Source organism: Carassius carassius, chromosome 16 (genome assembly GCF_963082965.1).
Source record: "Carassius carassius chromosome 16, fCarCar2.1, whole genome shotgun sequence".
Lineage (NCBI taxonomy): Eukaryota > Metazoa > Chordata > Actinopteri > Cypriniformes > Cyprinidae > Carassius > Carassius carassius.
In genome coordinates this window covers 13,204,634-13,224,888 of record NC_081770.1, presented here as the reverse complement: position 1 = coordinate 13,224,888, position 20,255 = coordinate 13,204,634, and the positions used below count along the sequence as shown (strand labels likewise).

The 20,255-nt window shown below is 37.0% G+C and overlaps 1 protein-coding gene across 1 annotated transcript in view; it reads right to left on the bottom strand.

Annotated features, from left to right (window-relative positions):
• LOC132159554 (uncharacterized) overlaps positions 1 to 20,255 on the bottom strand; it is a 1,375,546-nt gene that overhangs the window by 631,727 nt on the left and 723,564 nt on the right. The window contains exons 49-52 of the mRNA XM_059569099.1: positions 12,077 to 12,250; positions 2,660 to 2,833; positions 1,966 to 2,136; positions 153 to 326 (exon numbers count right to left, since the gene is read on the bottom strand). Coding sequence (XP_059425082.1) covers positions 153 to 326; positions 1,966 to 2,136; positions 2,660 to 2,833; positions 12,077 to 12,250 — 693 coding nt within the window. The remainder of the gene's footprint in view (positions 1 to 152; positions 327 to 1,965; positions 2,137 to 2,659; positions 2,834 to 12,076; positions 12,251 to 20,255) is intronic.

Below are 20,255 nucleotides of genomic sequence, written 5' to 3'. Positions count from 1 at the left end.
TTATATAATTTTTCAGCTAAACTGGGCTTATGTTCATATTTAATCTCAATATTTTCAAATTCATTTTGTGAAAGGGTCTTAAGTCAGTTACATTCTCTTTAAGCTACAATGGTTTTAAAACTATTGCACTTAATTATTTTAATATCACTCACCTCAGTGTCTTCAGCTGACAGTTTGGATTCTGTAGTAAATCATTGAACTCCTTCACTCCTGATTGTCCAGGATCATTTCCTGTGAGATCCAGCTCTTTCAGGTGTGAAGGGTTTGATCTCAGAGCTGAAGCCAGAGCTTTATAACCTTCTTCAGTGATACTGCAGTCTGAAAGTCTACCAACATTAAAAAAGTAAAATTTGAATTAATATTGAGGCTCAAAATCATGACTGTTTTATAGTTTAATTTTATTTCTTATGTATTTATTTAGTAGTTTAGGGCTACAGATCACATATCAAAAGATTAATATGTATGTTTCAGGAATTAAACATCCAGATCCAGATTTCAAGTTACAGTAGCAGTTCAGACAGTCACACAAAAAGTAAGAATGGAAAGATAAAGAGCCAACACATGGGATTAATTGGTGTAGATCATCTTTTTCTCCCTTTTATGACATTACGTCTTCTAAGGTGCAAAATATTGAGGCCCCTTTACCCAGTTTGGATGTGTATCATTCTAATTGGTCAAGAACCCAGCGGAGCTGCTCTCTGACAGCATCTCTAGGACACTTCGCTCCAAAAAGTTTGAGTCACACCCAAAGCAGTTATTGTAAATTAATTGATCACAGATAATAGTTTTGATGTACTCTGCTTGACTGAAACCTGGCTAAAACCAAATGATTATATTGGTCTAAATGAGTCTACTCCACCTGTTATAAGCATAAGCCCCGTCAGACTGGTCGTGGGGGAGGTGTTGCAACAATATATAGTGATATTCTCAATGTTACCCAGAAAACAGGATACAGGTTTAACTCATTAAAAATACTTCTGCTTAATGTTACACTGTCAGATATGCAAAATAAATATATTGTGTCTCTTGCTCTGGCTACTGTGTATCGACCACCAGGTCCGTATACAGAATTCCTAAAAGAATTTGAGGATTTCCTCTCAGACCTTTTGTTTACATCTGATAAAGTGCTATTCATGGGAGATTTTAATATTCACATTGATAATACAGAGAGGCCTGTCAGTCAGATTTACAGATGTGAATTCATCAATCTCTACCAAAATACAAGTAATAAGCGGGCGGTGAACTGTGTTAAGAATAGAGTGAACTTTATAGTTACTTACAATAAGTGTATCTGATAAGAATACACTTATTGTAAGAATAAAAAACATCTGCAAATTTAATTTGAATGGATTGTTATTGTTGCTTCCATAGACATGTGCATGTATTTTTCAAACTCTAAATGTATTGTTTTACTAGTATTTATGTGTATTTAAATGCCTGAAACCTAACATTTGTATTATGTGGTTAATAATACTGCATAGTTGTGATAATATGACAAGAGCAGTGCAGTCTCTCTCTGGCTCAGTGCCAGCCAACATGCGAAACGCAGTTTGAATTTGGCAGTTATGTGACGTCACGGAACGTTCTAAATCCCATATGTGTTATATATTTACATTTGTATTGCATTAAACATTTGTATATTCTTCATGTTTAATGAAAATATTTTGAATATACGCCAATAATTATATTATACTGCTTAGGAAAAACAAATTAATATGTAGTATTTTTATATTAATTGGTTTTGAAGAGTTTAGTTAAGTTTTTCTGTTGTGTTTGCTTTTATTTTAATACATTTAACAAATTTAGATTTTAGTTTTAGTTAGAAAACTGGTAATCTTACATGTTTTCCTGTTTCTGGAGGTGAACAGATTAAAAATATCTGTATATTATATTTCCATAATCTGCCAATGTGCAATATTGATCTCACTGCTGTGGTGTTGAGAGCATATGGTAAAATGTACTAACTTGAGTATCTCCAGCTCACACACAGGATTCTTCAATCCCTCACAGATCACTTTGACTCCTGAGTTCAGCAGACAGCTGTTGTTCAGGTTCAACTCTTTCAGGATGGTTTTGGAGGAGAGAACAGTACCTAGAACTGAATGGCTTTTCTCTGTCAGCTCACAATTATTCAGCCTAAACAGAATAAAACAGCATTTAGCGTACACTTAAATCTTTTGCACATAATATACATGTACATACATGGAACACAATACACTACTTATATTTATATTTATATACACATACACTTATTTATCCAACACACATACTTAGCGTACAGTTAAAACTTTTCCACATAATATACATGTACATACATAAATGCTCATTTTAATATACCTGCCATACATTGTCAATTTGTATATTGTCAATCCTTACCCACCTATTTGTATTTTTTTGTATTTTTTATTCCTTATTGTGTTTTTTGTTATTGTGTTATTGTTATTTTGCACTGCGGAGCTCTGTCACGAAAACAAATTCCTCGTATGTGTGAACATACCTGGCAATAAAGCTCATTCTGATTCTGATTCTGATTCTGATTAAGTAATATTCAGGACATATTCAACACACATCAGATCAACGGGTCTTTATATCTGATCACACGCGACTGCCAATCTTTAGTAATGATAAACAAAAGTTATGAATGGATAACATCACTAACTTTATTTTCTCCAGTTTGCAATGAGAGTCCACCAAAAGAGCAGAGAGCTTCTCCCAATCCAAATCTCCAATTTTATCTTCACTCAGATCCAGTTCTGTCACAACTAATGGACTTTTACCCAGAACTTTGGTGAGATAATCACACACATCCTGTGCAGCAGGACTTTTCAGAAACCTACAGGAAGAAGATAACAATTTAGATCATTAGTTAGTTAATTTAGTGTTTTTATATCGAGGCATAGGCTGTGACCAGCTAATGTGGTCAGCTGTCAAATAGCTCCAATCACTACCATTCTCCTATTAGACACAGGACATATATACATGGCACTACTGCTCGGTATGCATGCTCAAATGGCTTGCAAGGCTCAAACTGCTTGCAAGAGCTATCGCTTGCTCAGGAACTAATCATATGGCGAATCCATCTCCATAGGAAGCTTTAAATCAGGATTTTTTTTGGCAGGATTCCCACTGAGTAGCCTATCTCTCCAGATTTCAAGTTGTCAACTTAAGCAAATTTGCTTAATGATCATGCTCAATGATATGCTGTTGCTCAGGCTAACTGGTGTATCGATAAGTGCTTGATACTAAATGTACAGATTGTAAATTTAGCTCATATCAATGCTAAAAGTTATCTGGACAAGGTCTTATGCTTTTGCCTAAATTCGAGTACTAACCATATGCCGTACTGCTTCAAAGGGGCATGTTGATCTTTTTAGCTGTTATAAAAGAGCATCCTTCGGTACTTCTATCTTCCGTAAGGGGATGCTGCCACACTCTATGCACTTCAGAAGGTCTTTGCTTAAAGCTATCAGGTTATTTGGATTGCTTGCTTGTTTGAGTGTCCAGTACCTTATCTAGTGTCCAGTACCATATCGTGCTAGACCTGATGTTGCATAAGCGGGATTTATGCTTTTGCTGGCTTCCCAAAAGGTCAAGGCTTTTTACTTGTTGCGTTCGCCATCATATGGGATCATTTGGGATCATATGGGTTCTTGAAATCCTTGAAAATGCTCAAGACAAATTTAATGCAGTGATTTCAAGGTTTAATAATAAAAAAAAAGCTTGGATTTAGATAAAGTGCTCGAAAATGCAGTGCATTGGTTCATAATTAGCTTTCTTACTGAATAGTTAATCATTGTTGTTCATAAAAAAGCAGCTCCTAAAATCAGTGCATGTGGCTGTAGTGTGCTCTTTATTATCACATGCCCTCAGATAGAGGAGAGGGAAAGAGGAGAAGAAAAAAAACATTGCCAGAGGTTGCTGCTTCAGTCAGCGATGGCTCGAAATGACAAATTATGGTAAACCGAAAACTAAATACTTAAGCAGCACCCTGTTAAGTCTGCTTGGTTGTTTTCCATATGAAAGTTTCGCTTTGAACATATAAAGGTAAACAAAATGCCCCCTGCTCAGTTAAACTAAATCTTAATATTGTCGTAATTAAAGAGAAACATGAAAATGAAGGAAAGTGTTATTGTGGTATACATTTAAGATCGAATTGCAATGCATAGAATTTTTATGTAAGGTTCACCAGCATTAGGGTAGGTATTATTGGCATTATAATTAATCACACACGGCGTTGAATGCTACAGTTGTGTTCAGATCATGCACTCACTGGACTGGACTCTCTTTGAATATCGTCATCATAAACAGTGGAAACAATATAAACAAAAATTAATTTGTGGTGTAGTTCGTGAGATGCAGTGGAATCATCAGTCATTAATCAGGAATGTTTGTTGCTCGGTTCTGCATGTTCAAATCCCAAATGAGTTAACCATCTTGTTTTATGCTACTAAAATTACCTATTGAAGGATGTATAAATATTACATGTCATTCCCCCACCAAAAATATAATCAACATTAATCGTCACTTTGACTAAAATCTAAGGACATTCAAATGTAAGGACGTTCATACAAACTGTTTGAACCGGTCCAAATGTGCCACCTGCTGGCAATTTGCAGATTTGTTTGGAACAATGCTAATTGCTAACGTGCCTTCAAAAATTTACAAAGTAAGGTGTGTCTGTGTTGTATCTGTGCATGTGCTTTAACTAAAGTAAGATTATGTATGTAAACAGTTAATTTACCAAAGTTGTAAAGTGCTGGAAAATTGAAATGTCCTTGGAAGTGCTTGAATTTTACTTTTGAAGGTGTAAGAACCCTTGTGTACTATTCTCTGAACAACAGGGGGTGACGAGGAGTAATCGTCCTCTAAAACCATTGGGAATCACTAATGTTAATTTACTGGCAGCATCCGAAACTTTAGGCAGCTGAGTATCAGGCATTCAACTTCACGCAGCACTGTGCAAAACTATCCCAATCTGACTTGAAGCAGTGCATGCCGGTTAGAAATTTTGTCCGACATGAGACTGCGCCGATGCCACAAGACTGTCACGTGTGGCATCAAAGTATCGCGAGAGCTTTTTGAGAGCAGTTGGCTGACTCAGCCGCCGCAGTTTCTCCAGAGCGACTGCAGGAGCGCTGATGATGACACAGCTGCTTCACGATTGGCCAGATTCACCGCATGACAATGATCACGTGTGTTTCGGGGTTTATTCAACATTTGCAGTTCCAATAAATGGCCACAAATCTATGTTTTTAGAATGGTAAAAGTTTTTTTTTTTTATGCAGTCACAATGTGTCACGTTTATTATACAACACAGATAAAAGCTTATATACCCCACTGTATTAGTATTGAAATAATATATAACAATTCTTGTTGAACTTTAGTCTTGAAAATATGTTGCTGTATTAAGCAGTATATAAAAAGTGTTTCTTTTGCTCATTAAAACGTTTCTAAACGTCTGTGTGTTTGACAAATACTGCATTTTATTTACTTTATCTGTGATAAAGTATGCAAACACCGTGTGAGTGTCACTAACGGGAGAAGAAAGTGTCTGGCTTGACATGTCTGTTTTCAACTCCACCCCGACTGCAAGCGGCTGCTCTCGTTGACCGCCATCCGTAGCCGTGCTTCAAGTCGAATGCACCCCATGACTTGCAGGCAGCAAAAGTCACTTCATGAACTGATTTTGGACAGGCTTCTGAGGCAGAGTAATGGTATACAGCATGATCTACAGCTAAATATAGAAAGTTTGATGACTAAGTGGATATTTCGTATTAAATGTACATTTACAAAAAAAATAAGATAAAATAAAAAATAGGGCCTGCTATTTTCACCCGCTGGAGAGAACACTCTTTGCTGCTCTAACTGTAGGGGGCTGCTGTTCTATCCCTCAGCAAGGGACGAACACCCTTCAAAAAGAAAAGGGCCTGCTGTTTTTTCCCCACTGAAGAGAACACCCTTGCTGCTATAACTACAGGGGTCTACTGTTCTACGTTGCTTTATGTCAATTTTTTTTTTTAGCAGTTTTCTCAAGTCAGTTGAAATAAGTAGAACAGACAGGTGTTCGTAAATAACTTTTGATATTTATTGCACGTCAACAGACAGACAGCAAAAGTTTTATCCTGCACTTCAAGTATTATCTTTGTAAGAAAAGTGTTTTTGGCCACTAGCTTTGTAGATGCGTGTGTCACACATTACATGTACACATTACATGCACGTTCTTGCCTTTGACCACAATGAATTTGAAGTAGTGCTTATATCTCCACCTTGAAAATGCCAACTTTTCATCGGATTGCTCCTGACTTGCCATCTCTGCTGCTGCTGCAAATCTCTGTTTAGCTGTTGCGTGTGTGTGTGTGTGTGTGTGTGTGTGTGTCTGTGTTTGGCGCTGCTGGCGCGTGTGCCGGCATGTGTGTAAAAACACTGGCTCTGATTGGCTACTATGAAACACATGACTCTGCCTTAGCCAATCATAATTGCTTATCTCGTTATCAATTAACCCACCTCCCTACTCGCTGTGTGAGCCAGGGGTGCGTTCGGATTACATAGTTTATTAAATCAATGCATAGTAACGCACGGCATTTAACGTCCAGTAATGTTAACGGCGGTGTAACGACGGGAAAAGTAATTAGTTAGATTACCCCGTTACTGAAAAAATAACATTGTTACCTAACCCCATTCTTCTAAATGGCATTATTCCAAACACTGATAACTACTGGAGCTTGCTGTTCTATCCCTCAGCGAGGGAGGAAAAGAAAGGGCCTGCTGTTTTTCCCACTGGAGAGAACACCCTTTGCTGTTTGACTGCTACTTAAATTAAAGAGGCGCTTGCTATTCTTCATTAAGACTATCTCAACAACATTGTCTTTTCTCTTTTGCAGGAATGGAACAAGGATGGTTTTGGGGGGATGGGGTTCTTCTTCAGGCAGTAATACCTCCCATTATGTTTGGGGGGGGGGTAATTTTTCTGATATTATCGATCAATCTTATCAGATTATTTAGATCGTTCACTTTTATTTTAAATCCGTGAGTGCAGTGCTCCTGCATTGCGTTAGCACTCATTAGCTTGTCATTAGCATTTTCATTTGTACCTATCGCTGTTTTTTATTCTCCTCTCCTCTCTTGCTCCAGTTTTTCACAAGTTCATCAAACAACTATGGTAAGAATATTTCATCGAGCACTGTGAGTAATGGCTTCTCCTGCTATTTGCACATCTTGCCGCATGTAAAGTTTATCTATCTATGTCGGCGATGAGGGATTCACATGTGATAAATGCAGAGAAATGGTTAGGCTGATAGAGAAGATTTCAGAATTAGAGACACACATCCAAACTTTAATTGAGGACAGTAAGAATGTTAGGGCTCTAGATAGGGCTTTGGATGCGTCTAGCTCAGGGATTCCTGTACATTGTTCTGTTCCTGCAACAGAGGCCCTGCAGCAGGGCACCTGGATGACAGTGAGGCAGCGTAGTCGTGGGTCAAAACACCACTCTTCTGTTCTGATCAAAACATTAAACAGGTTCTCCCCACTCAGTGATGCACCCACTGAGAAACCTGATGAAAGTGCTCTAGTTATTGGCAATTATATTATACGGAACGTGAATATAGAGACACCAGCCACCATAGTCAAATGTTTACCGGGAACCAGAGCGCCTGACATATTGGCAAATTTAAAAGTGCTGGCTAATGCTAAACATAAATACAGTAAGATTGTTATTCATGCTGGCGTTAACGATTTTCAACTTTGCCAGTCGGAGATCACTAAAAATAATATTAAAGAGCTGTGTGAGCTTGCAAGCATGATGTCAGACACTGTAATATGCTCTGGTCCCCTTCCTGCTTACCGTGGTGACGAGATGCATAGCAGATTGTTATCACTCAATGGCTGGATGTCTAAGTGGTGCCCGCAGAATAACATAGGTTTCATAGACAATTGGACAAGCTTTTGGGGCAGACCTCCAGGGGTGGCGCCACTCTTCTCTCTAGAAATATGGCACATAGTCTTAGAGTTTGTACTTGACTAACTGGGGCCCAGGTCAGGAAGCAGACAGACTGGCTAAACCGAACATCTGCTAACTGCCTCACGTCATAGAGGTCAATTAATTCTCAGCACATAGAGACTCTTTCACCTAGATATCACACTATAGAGACTGTGTCTGTTCCTCGAACTACGTTTAAGAGTAATAATTGAGGTTCAACAAATAGAAAACAGATGCAATATGGATAAACAAATGATAAAGCTTGGCTTATTGAATATCAGATCCCTTTCTACGAAAACACTTTTTGTAAAAAATATGATCACTGATCATAATCTAGATGTGCTCTGTTTTACAGAAATCTGGCTAAAACCTGATGATTACATTATTTTAAATGAGTCCACCCCCAAGATTACTGTTCTAAACATGTGCCGTGTCCAAAAGTCAAAGGGGGAGGTGTTTCTTCAATTTATAACAATGTTTTTAGCATTTCTCAGAGGGCAGGCTTCAAGTATAACTCGTTTGAAGTAATGTTGCTTCATATAACATTATCCAGAGAAACAAATGTTAATGATAAATCCCCTATGATGTTTGTACTGGCTACTGTATACAGGCCACCAGGGCACCATACAGACTTTATTAAAGAGTTTGCTGATTTTACATCCGAGTTAGTTCTGGTTGCAGATAAAGTTTTAATAGTTGGCAATTTTAATATCCATGTTGATAATGAAAAAGATGCAGTGGGATCAGCATTTATAGACATTCTGAACTCTATTGGGGTTAGACAAAATGTCTCAGAACCTACTCATTGTCGAAATCATACTCTAGATTTAATACTGTCACATGGAATTGATGTTGACGGTGTTGAAATTATGCAGCGAAGTGATGATATCTCAGATCATTATTTAGTTTTGTGCAAACTTCATATAGCCAAAATTGTAAATTCTACTTCTTGTTACAAGTATGGTAGAACCATCACTTCTACCACAAAAGACTGCTTTGTAAGTTATCTTCCTGATGTATCCGAATTCCTTAGCATATCCAAAACTTGATGATGTAACGAAAACTATGGACTCTCTCTTTTCTAGCATTTTAAATACAGTCGCTCCTTTACGCTTAAAGAAGGTTAAGGAAAACAGTCACCGTGGTATAATGAGCATACTTGCATCCTAAAGAGAGCAGCCCAAAAAATGGCGCGCAGCTGGAGGAAAACAAAATTAGAGGTATTTCGTATTGCTTGGTGGGAAAGTAACCTATCCTACAGAAAAGCATTAAAAACTGCTAGGTCCGATTACTTTTCTTCTCTTTTAGAAGAAAACAAACATAACCCCAGGTATTTATTTAATACAGTGGCTAAATTAACGAAAAATAAAGCCTCAACAAGTGTTGACATTTCACAACATCACAGCAGTAATGCCTTTATGAACTACTTTACTTCTAAAGTTCCCCTGAGGAACAGTTCCACTCATTCTCTACTATAGGAGAGGAAGAATTGTATAAACTTGTTAAATCATCTAAACCAACAACATGCATGTTAGACCCTATTCTATTTAAGCTCCTAAAAGAGGTGCTTCCAGAAGTCATAGATCCTCTTCTGACTATTATTACTTCCTCATTGTCATTATGTCATTAGGATATGTCCCCAAAACCTTCAAACTGGCTGTTATTAAGCCTCTCATTAAAAAAAAAAAAAAAAACCACAACTTGACGCCAAAGAACTAGTTAATTATGGACCGATCTCGAGTCTCCCTTTTCTGTCCAAGATACTAGAAAAGGTAGTATCCTCACAATTATATTTCTTCTTAGAGAAAAATGGAATCTGTGAGAATTTCCAGTCAGGATTTAGACCGTATCATATTACTGAGAGTGCTCTCCTTAGAGTTACAAATGACCTGCTCAATTCATAGCAGTGAATGGAGAGGTACAGTACAGACCAAAAGTTTGGACACACCTTCTCATTCAAAGAGTTTTCTTTATTTTCATGACTATGCAAATTGTAGATTCACACTGAAGGCAACAAAACTATGAATTAACACATGTGTAATTATATATGGATTTATATACATAACAAAAAAGTGTGTAAAAACTGAAAATATGTCATATTCTAGGTTCTTCAAAGTAGCCACCTTTTGCTTTGATTACTGCTTTGCACACTCTTGGCATTCTCTTGATGAGCTTCAAGAGGTAGTCACCTGAAATGGTCTTCCAACAGTCTTGAAGGAGTTTCCCGAGAGATGCTTAGCACTTGTTGGCCGTTTTGCCTTCAGGCTGCGATCCAGCTCACCCCTAAACCATCTCGATTGGGTTCAGGTCCGGTGACTGTGGAGGCCAGGTCATCTGGCGCAGCACCCCATCACTCTCCTTCTTGGTCAAATAGCCCTTGATGCCTTCAGTGTGACTCTACAATTTTTATAGTAATGAAAATAAAGAAAACTCTTTGAATGAGGTGTGTCCAAACTTTTGATCTGTACTGTATCATATCGATCACAAGTGCAGTATGGAGTACCTCAAGGCTCAGTACTAGGGCCGATACTCTACACGCTTTAAATGTTACCCTTGGGAGATATCATCAGGAAACATGGTATTAGCTTTTACTGTTATGCTGATTATACTCAGCTCTATATATTTTTTTTTTTTCGCGGCCCGGTGAAACACCCCAATTTGAAAAAACTAATGGAATGCATAGTCGATATAAAAAAACTGGATGATGAGTAATTTCTTACTGCTAAATTCTCAAAAAAAGAGGAGTTAATGATAGGATCTAAAACTCTGCATGTAATGGCCCTAAATGCTCTGCATGTAATGGCCCTGAATGGTTTAGCACCTCAGTATGTGAAGGAGCTCATGTTGCATTATAATGCTCATGTTGCATTATAATCTCCCACATCCGCTGCGTTCTCAAAACTCAGGAAATTTGATAATACCTAGAATATCAAAATCAACTGCGGACGTCAGATACTTTTCTTATTTGGTGCCTAAACTCTAGAATAACCTACCTAACATTGTTCGGGAGGCAGACACACTCTTGCAATTTAAATCTAGATTAAAGACCCATCTCTTTAACCTGGCTTAAACATAACACACTGATATGCTTCTAATATCCAAATCCGTTAAAGGATTTTTAGGCTGCATTAATTAGGTAAACCAAAACCGGGAACACTTCCCATAACACCCAATGTACTTGCTACATCATTAGAAGAATGTCATCTATGCTAATATTAGTCTGTTTCTCTCTTATTCCGAGGTCACCGTAGCCACCAGATCCAGTCTGTATCCAGATCAGAGGGTCAATGCAGTCACCTGAATCCAGTACGTATCTAGAACAGATGGTGGATTGGCACCTAGAAAGGACCTCTACAGCCCTGAAAGACAGTGGAGACCAGGACAACTAGAGCCCCAGATACAGATCCCCTGTAAAGACCTTGTCTCAGATGACCACCAGGACAAGACCACAGGAAACAGATGATTCTTCTGCACAATCTTACTTTGCTGCAGCCTGGAATTGAACTGCTGGTTTTGTCTGGTCAGAGGAGAACTGGCCCCCCAACTGAGCCTGGTTTCTCCCGAGATTTTTTCTCCATTCTTTCACCAATGGAGTTTTGGTTCCTTGCTGCTGTCGCCTCTGGCTTGCTTAGTTGGGGTCACTTCATTTACAGTGATATCATTGACTTGATTGCAAATGAATGCACAGACACTATTTAAACTGAACAGAGGTGACATCACTGAATTCTATGATGAATGGCCTTTAACTGTCATTTTGCATTATTGACACACTGTTTTTCTAATGAATGTTGTTCAGTTGATTTGACTCAATGTATTTTTTTTTAAAGCGCTAGTTAAATAAAGGTGACTTGACTTGACAGCCAAAGATAAATTGTGTTCAATAAACTCAAGTACCTTGGCTAAGTGGTCCTGTCTGAAATCCAGCCCAGCATAGTTCAGTCAGGCCACGGAGGCATAGGCTGCGACCAGTTGATGCGGTCAGAATTCATTTCATTTTATTCCTTTTTCACACTGGTCTATTTAACCCTCTATTGTCATACAGGTGATTTCATATCTGTGGTTCAGTTTTAAATATTTCAATGTTTCAGTGTATATTACCTGATGATCTTTAATTTACAGGAATCATCCTGTAGTAAATCACTGAGCTTCTTCACTCCTGATTGTCCAGGATCATTTCCTGTCAGATCCAGCTCTATCAGGTGTGAAGGGTTTGATCTCAGAGCTGAAGCCAGAGCTTTATAACCTTCTTCAGTGATACTGCAGTCTGAAAGCCTAAACAACATCTCATTAGTTTGTATTTTACATTATTTTAGGTGGATAATAATACAATGCCTGTATTTTTGTCAAACAAACAGCAAACCACTGTCCAATATATTTTTATTCTTGAATTGAGGGCGAGATTTAATCTTTAAAGGGGAAGATTTTTCTAACCTCAATAAATGTACATAATATTTTATGCCAAACTCAGTATCAGATTTGTATCAAAACATCAGCATCACAAGTTTGTCTTTGCAGTGCAGAGGATTCTCTAATGTCTGCATCTAAAGTGACATTTATAATAGACAATAATAACAGAGTGTAGGCCTGCTAATAGCGTGATGCATTATTAACCCTCTGAGGTCTAAGGGTATTTTTGGGGCCTGGAGAAATTTTGTCATGCCCTGACATTTGTTTTTTTTCAGTTGCTTATAAACATCTAAATGACTAAAGTCATAAAATCTCTGTAATCAGCACAAAATGGGCTATAATAATATGTGAGCAGCCTGTATGTACATGATTGTGTTTTTGAGAAAACAATGCTTATGTGCGGTTAGTGAAAAACGAAAAACTTTAAATAACTTAAGGCCATAAAAAAAAAAAAAAAAAAAAAACAGAACATTGGTACCCAAGACTTTTGAGAACTGGATCTTGTTGCCTATAATTTGTCTTTCTAAATTATGTGAAAATCATTTATTATTATTAGTATCATTGTTATTATTATTGTTATTATTATTATTATTATTATTATTTCTTATCTTTTGAATAAATTGAAAGAACAGCACTGTTTGTTACATTTGTTACATTTACATTTATTTGTTTATATTTATATTATTTACATCAAGCTTTTAAATGGTATAGTGCAGTGGTTCTCAACCCGCGGCCCGTCATGAATTCAAATGCGGCCTGCACCATATGCTGAATGATAAAAAATAAAAAAAACTTTCAGTTTTACAATTAATTGTATTTTATACATTAAAAAATGTAGGCTACCAATGAAATATATGCTATATCCTAATGTTTTTATGTGATTTTTTTTTTCATATATTATTTTCAGACATGAGCAGACCTACTCACATTACGTTACACATTTACGGAAAGTATAACATGCTTTACAATCGCAACTTCTTTGTGCTGTTACTCCTTTCGAGCTGAATCTCACAAAATTGGTTAGCTCCCGACAGCACCAGGTGTTTTATTTATGGGGAGTAGAATTATTGATTTATTTCAATGAATGTAATAGATTAGATATCATAATATTTAGGCTATAATATTATAAATCAGGTTGGTTTGTATTGGTGACGTAATATGTAAATTATATGAGTGCGGCCGGCGGGACTTTCACTTGGACCATAGTGCGGCCCGCTGGAAAAAAAGGTTGAGAACCACTGGTATAGTGTATATTGTTATTTAAACTTCACAATTTTTCACTTTATTATACATTTAGTCAGGAATTATAGTTTGGAAAAAGTCTAACTAGTAAAATGTTTACACATTATGTGAAACCTAATTAAAGTATATAAATAAATAAAAAGAGACTTATGCTGCGATCACACCAAACGTGAATAGAGCATCAGATTCACGTCTACCGCATCTAGTTTGCCACTCGACCCTTTTGAATGCATTCACACGTCTAGAGGTAAATAGATGCATGTAGAAAGCAAGGGTTTAAAGCGAAATTGAGGCATGTTTGAGGCAAAATCCGCTTCTTGTGCTTCTTGCAAGTGCTAGGCGGTTTGTCTGTTTGCAAGATGGCTGATGTTGATCGAGCATTCGGGGCTTTTCCACTTTTTCCTGCACACGTCCTCTGAATAAACACATTATCTTGTTAGCGAAAAGTCGCTGTAGGCTATATTAGGGGGAAAATAGTTGTAAAAAACAGTGGCAAGGCAGTGGGTCGATAAACGTTTATGTGACTCAAAAGTTAAATGTGTATTTACAACACACTCTTCCAAGTGAGGTCATTTTTATTCATGTCTCTATAGAAATATGAACGTGTGTCATATAGCTCCGGTTAACTGCTCAATGACAACATCAGACGTACCTCCATGTTGAATGAGTGACTCCTGAGCAGGCTCCTGATTGGTTAACGCAGCGCGAATTGACGGCAAAGTTCACATTTTTCAACTCTGGTGTCAGACGTGAATTTGCATAAAACGTGCAAATAAACAAAAAGCACTCATTCGTGCCACAAGACCTCCAGACGCACATAAACGCATCTTTACATTAACTTAACATTGAAATAATTTGTGCCAGACGCTCTATTCGCGTTTGGTGTGAATGCAGTATTACTCATGTTTATGATCTCTGCTGAATAAAGCACTTCATTCTTTTTTTCTGAGGGAAACCAAAACTCAGATCCTGAGGTAATTCTCATCACATCTTCTTGGGGTGAATTTTGTCATATTCTTCTCATCGCGAAGCAAACATTAAAATAAAAAACTTGAAGAACAGTCTCGCTGCTTTGTTTTCTGTGGTACAGGCGTATTCAAGCTGCACGTTTCAGTGAAACATTATAGTCTCAATAGCGTGTTCAGCGTGTGGGCGCGGTTGCATTAGAGATAATGAAGGGAGACGTGAAAGACTGGACATCGCGTTGCTTTCATATGGATTACTTTAACACAGAATATTTATTTTCGGTAGCACTTATTTAGTTTAAAAGTAGACATGTCAAGCTTTCTATAGATGTATCTCTCATGTCTCTTCATTGAGTATTCACTGAGTTACAGTTCATTTTAATGACGAATTTCTAAATGAAGATCACCGCAGACCAAGGTTGCAGACAACACACCTTGTTTGTTATCTTTATTTTATGAATTCAAAAAGTTTTGTTGTTATTATGTCTGTATACAAATAAAAGATTTGATTGATGTATTGCTCTTATCTGTACGATTAAAAAAAAAGTGTAATTTAAGTTCTTTTTGGGGTTATCAGGAGAAAATGCCTCATCACGCGTATAAGTGTGAATCGACTCCAGAGGGTTAAACACATACTACTATAATGCAATAAAGATATTAGAAAACAGCATGTAAATAGTTTTAATCTTGTCTGTAAATTGTGAATATAAATATCAAATCATCAATCAGCTACATTTTTTGCAAGTGTAAAAATCTTTTTTACTTTAGAGTGTTCAAGTGACTTTAAGGATGCTTTCACTCTTGGTTCGCTTGCCTGGTCCAAACCCAAGTTTGATTGCTCTCCATGCCCACACTAGACTGCCTTCATATTATTTCATTTGGGTCCAAACAGCAGTTCGTTTGTGTCAATTTTGCACCCGAGTTTGGAAGACAGCGTTCTCATCATCCAAACAAACCGAACTCTGATGTCAATGAAACCCAGGTGTGCAACAAAATGCCAGTGTGAAAGCAACAAAGTCTTTGATTCTCGTATGTGAATGTTCCTCACCTCAATGTCTCCAGTTTACAGTGTGAATCCTTCAGTACGTCACATAAGTGATTCACTCCTATGTTTTTTAGCTCATTCTTACTGAGTTCCAGCTCTCTCAAGAGAGATGGATTTAATTTCAGAGCTGAAGTCAGAATGATACATTGTTTCTCTGTAATACTGCATCTACACAAACTGAAGAGAGAAAGAGAAGGAAAATATGTCAATTTTATGATAATCATTCAAGGTTTTGGAGTATTTGCTTGTCATGTGTGAATAATTTGTCATTTTAAATTGACTCAGAAATTACCACTACAAGTGCATTACAAATAACACAAAGTTCGTTATTTTGTTATTGTTACATCTGTTGTTTTTTTCTGCTCATTAACTGTACAATAAGGTATAATTTGTAAAAATTGGTAAATAAATGAAATTGCATCATAATGTTAATAATGTTACTAATATATATATATATATATATATATATATATATATATATATATAATATAAAGTTGTATCTGATAGAAGTTTAAAAATAAGAAGTAAAATGAACAAACAACTGTAATTATTATTTAACATTAACATTAAAAATGCTATAAAAATACATTGCTAATTTTGAGAAAGAAGTTGTATTACAGGCAAATGGTGTGAAACACCAGAATAAAATATTGAATTTTCCCCACTTGTTTACAATATTTTGTCCAACCCCTGAATGTGCACTTAAATTGAACTTATAATTACATTTTCAGCTGAAAACTGTTTCTTTAACTCAACTAGGAAGAAATCTGTGTATTTATAGTGAATGTGTATTTTAGTGATTTTTTTTGTGATGCTAAGGGAAAAATTGCACTGACTTGAATGAGAATTATCAACTACTGTAACATTACTAGTAGCTATTAGTAGTGACATGTGAAATGTTGTAAGATACCCACATAAGTGTGCTGAGTTTACAGTGTTTATCCTGCAGAAGAGCAGCAATCTGAATCACTCTTGTGTCTCCTAGTTCACGTTCACTCAGATTAAGCTCTCTCAGGAGTAACGGGTTTTTACACATAACTGCAGCCAAAAACTGGCAGGCTTCATCTGCAGCAAGACTCAAAAACCTGGAGAAGGGAAGTTGAAGCAAGATTCAATTTAGTGTGCAATATATTACAAAACATGTTAAGATCTAACATTGTTTGTAATGAGAGCTCTTGTTAATCTTAACAGTTTTGTTTTAAAAAAAAATTCAATAAACATCTCATGGCCTGAACCAGTTTGGTTCAGAGGCTGAGGAGCTTGGAAGCACCAGATAGGAGTGGCCTCTGCTATCACTCGAAGGCAACTGGGAGCTTAGAGCTGATCTTGACCACCAGTTGAATTTCCTGCAGCAGATCACTGTAACCTCCCTCTGGCCAGGCATCTTGCTCTGGTCTACTATCACAAGAACGGTCTTCATGGTTGAACTGACTGTTCCATGGGAAGACAGCCTGGAGGCTGCTTTTGAGTGGAAGATGGAGAAGTACACATATCTCTAAGTCACATGCAAAGAGGAAAGTTACAGTGCTTTCACCTATCCAGTGGAAGTTAGCTGTCGAGGCTTGACTAGTACCTCGACTCAACTGCTCTTGAAGTCTCTTGGTATCAGAGGCACCAAGTTATAAAAGGCATTGATCATTTTGAACAATTTGTGTACCTTACTCTATTAGGGAAATAATACATCTATAAATAATTCACATGCATATAATTTATTTTGTATTATTTAATCATCTCTCACCTCAGTGTCTTCAGTTGACACTCTGGATCCTGTAGTAAATCATTGAGCTCCTTCACTCCTGATTGTCCAGGATCATTTCCTGTGAGATCCAGCTCTGTCAGGTGTGACGGGTTTGATCTCAAAGCAGAAGCCAGAGCTTTATAACCTTCTTCAGAAATACCACAGTTTGAAAGTCTAAGGAAAAGAAGTTTGAAATGACCAATTATCTAATCAGATCTATTATCTAAAATTAATATCAGTGAAAGAGTTTTATAATATAAAACCTCAAATATACTACATTTATTTTCTCTTCTGACGGATAATGTTTTACTACACTAAAAATCTTTACTACAGTAATGTAACCTTTGAACAAAAGATAATAACATTATTAAAACCAAACAAAGGGTTCATTGAACTCACCTGAGGTTCTCCAGTGTGCAGTTTGTATCTTCTAATCCATTTTGGAGTCTCTTCACTCCTGAATCTTGCAGATTATTGTTGCTTAAGTCAAGTTCTTTCAGAGTTGAGTTTGATCTCAGGACTGTAGCAAGAGCTGAACAGCTTTCATCTGTTAGACCACAGTCACACAGCCTAAAATATTAAAAAGGAGAGGTATATTTACAAATACAGCATGACTGACTATTTGATGCCAGTATTAAATGATTCCTGAAAAAAACTAAACTAAAACTACTCACATCAGTGTGTTGAGTTTACAGTGTTTATCCTGCAGTAGCGCAGCGATCTGATTCACTTGTGTGTCTCCTAGTTCATGTAAACTCAGATTCAGCTCTCTCAGGAATAATGGGTTTTTACCCACAATTCCAGTCACATACTGACAGGCTTCATAAGCAACAGGACCCAACAACCTGATGAAAGGAAATATACTGATATAGACTGCCATATATTTTATTTTCAAAAATCTTTAAAATGCATTTAAATCATTCCAAAGATTTTATAAATGTATTTTTTACCAGTTGTATTCTCTTAAGCTAAAATGGGTTTACGACTATTGAATGTTATTATTTTTGTAGCATTCACCTCAGTGTCTTCAGTTGACAGTTTGGATCCTGTAGTAAATAATCAAGCTCTTTCACTCCTGATTGTCCAGGATCATTTCCTGTGAGATCCAGCTCTATCAGGTGTGAAGGGTTTGATCTCAGAGTTAAAGCCAGAGTTAGATATCCTTCTTCAGTGATACTACAGTCTGAAAGTCTACAAACAATAAAAAACAAGAAGTTAAATTAACATTGTAGTTCCCTTTCAGTCAGCCACTGATTATGTTTTTTCTTTGAATCCATGGAAAGAAGGAGAAAGCACTTAAAGGGTTACTCCACCTCAAAAAGAAAATTTTGTCATTAATCACTTAACCCCATGTCATTCCAAACCCATAAAAGCTTTTGTAACCCAGGCTACTAGTAAACAAATAAGTATGTGAGTTAATCGAAAAAGGAACAGCTGAGAAAAAGGAGAAAAAGACTGTTTTAGACTGAAAAGAGAATCACCCAATCACACATTGCGCTGCAGTGACTGACATTTCTGTGAGCCAATGGCAGCAGCGCATCAGGTTGCGCAAGTCCCTCTTTGAATGCGAGCGGCAGATGAGAAAAAGCAAGCCAGAGAATGCAGCTGTGCGGAGTAATCTCCAGAAATTTCCCGCATTTAAGCTAAAGTGTCAGTGAAAAGAGACCAGATAAAATAGAGTTGAATAATTTGAAAGAAACGTTGATAAGCTGTCATCGGAGCGAGAAGAGGACGAGTAAAAGAAATAGTGACTGATGCAGACCAACGCAACTTTAAAGTGCTGCGTATTAACTTCCCTGCTTGAATTTAGACTATTTTCTTGCCTTGGCTGGGTTTTTTGTGAGAGACTGTGATTCACCATCAGAAGTTTTCCTGTTCCATATCGGACACACGAGACGCAATAAGCGTACACATACGGCGAGCCACCCACGGATTCATTCACTTGTTGAACTGTGCTCATCAGACCTGGTAGGAGAATTCCTTTCCTTTTGTTGTGTTGCTCTTGGACAAAAAGAGCCTGGACTCATTGCGGACTGTTTTTTCCTTCTTTTTTTCCCTCCGAATCCTCAACTAAAGACATTTAACTTTGAACTGAAAACCAACATTTTCGTGAACTGAGTCAATTGATTCTGTTCATCTGAATCGATTCCACCAATTGAATCTTGAGCATTTGATTCACAACCTGAAAAGAATACTACAGTTTTGAGGGAAAAAAGTGTTTATTTGAATTTGAAAAGTGAAAACTGAGAATTAATTCTGTACATTGAATCAAATTGACTGTAAGAATTCTGAGTATTCAAGTGAATGCATTGTTTTTGTTTGAGAATATTGCTTACTGTTTCCTTGAAATATTGAATTTTTCCAATTATTTTATTTTATTTTTATTTTATTTGTACAAAGAGAATAATCTGATTTACATTGAGTCGAGCTGTTAAAGTTGCTCATTCAAGTACTTACAAAAAGAGTGTGGAGAACAAATATTGTCACCATTGCTAATTAATTAATTTACATTGTGATTTGCATATTTCAAACAACAAAAGAACAAAAAGGAAAATATAAACACAAAGTTGAATCATATAAAATACTCTGTTGATAATTCACCACCACTGTGCTGCCCTCCTCTCTCCAGTAGTCGCACCTATCTTCTGATCCTTTGGCCCATAGTGAAATACTCACCAGTGTGACACGCCACACGCTACAATTTGGCGAGCCAGCCAGGAGACCGGGCGCAGCAGCGACTGAGGTGAATAGTCATTGAGATAAGCACGTGCAGAGAACCTGACAGAAATGGATGTTGTGGAGCGAGAGAACGTTAATGTGCAAAATGCAGTAATTGTCAGTGGCTTAACTCAGACTGAATTGGATCAAGTCCTAGAGGCA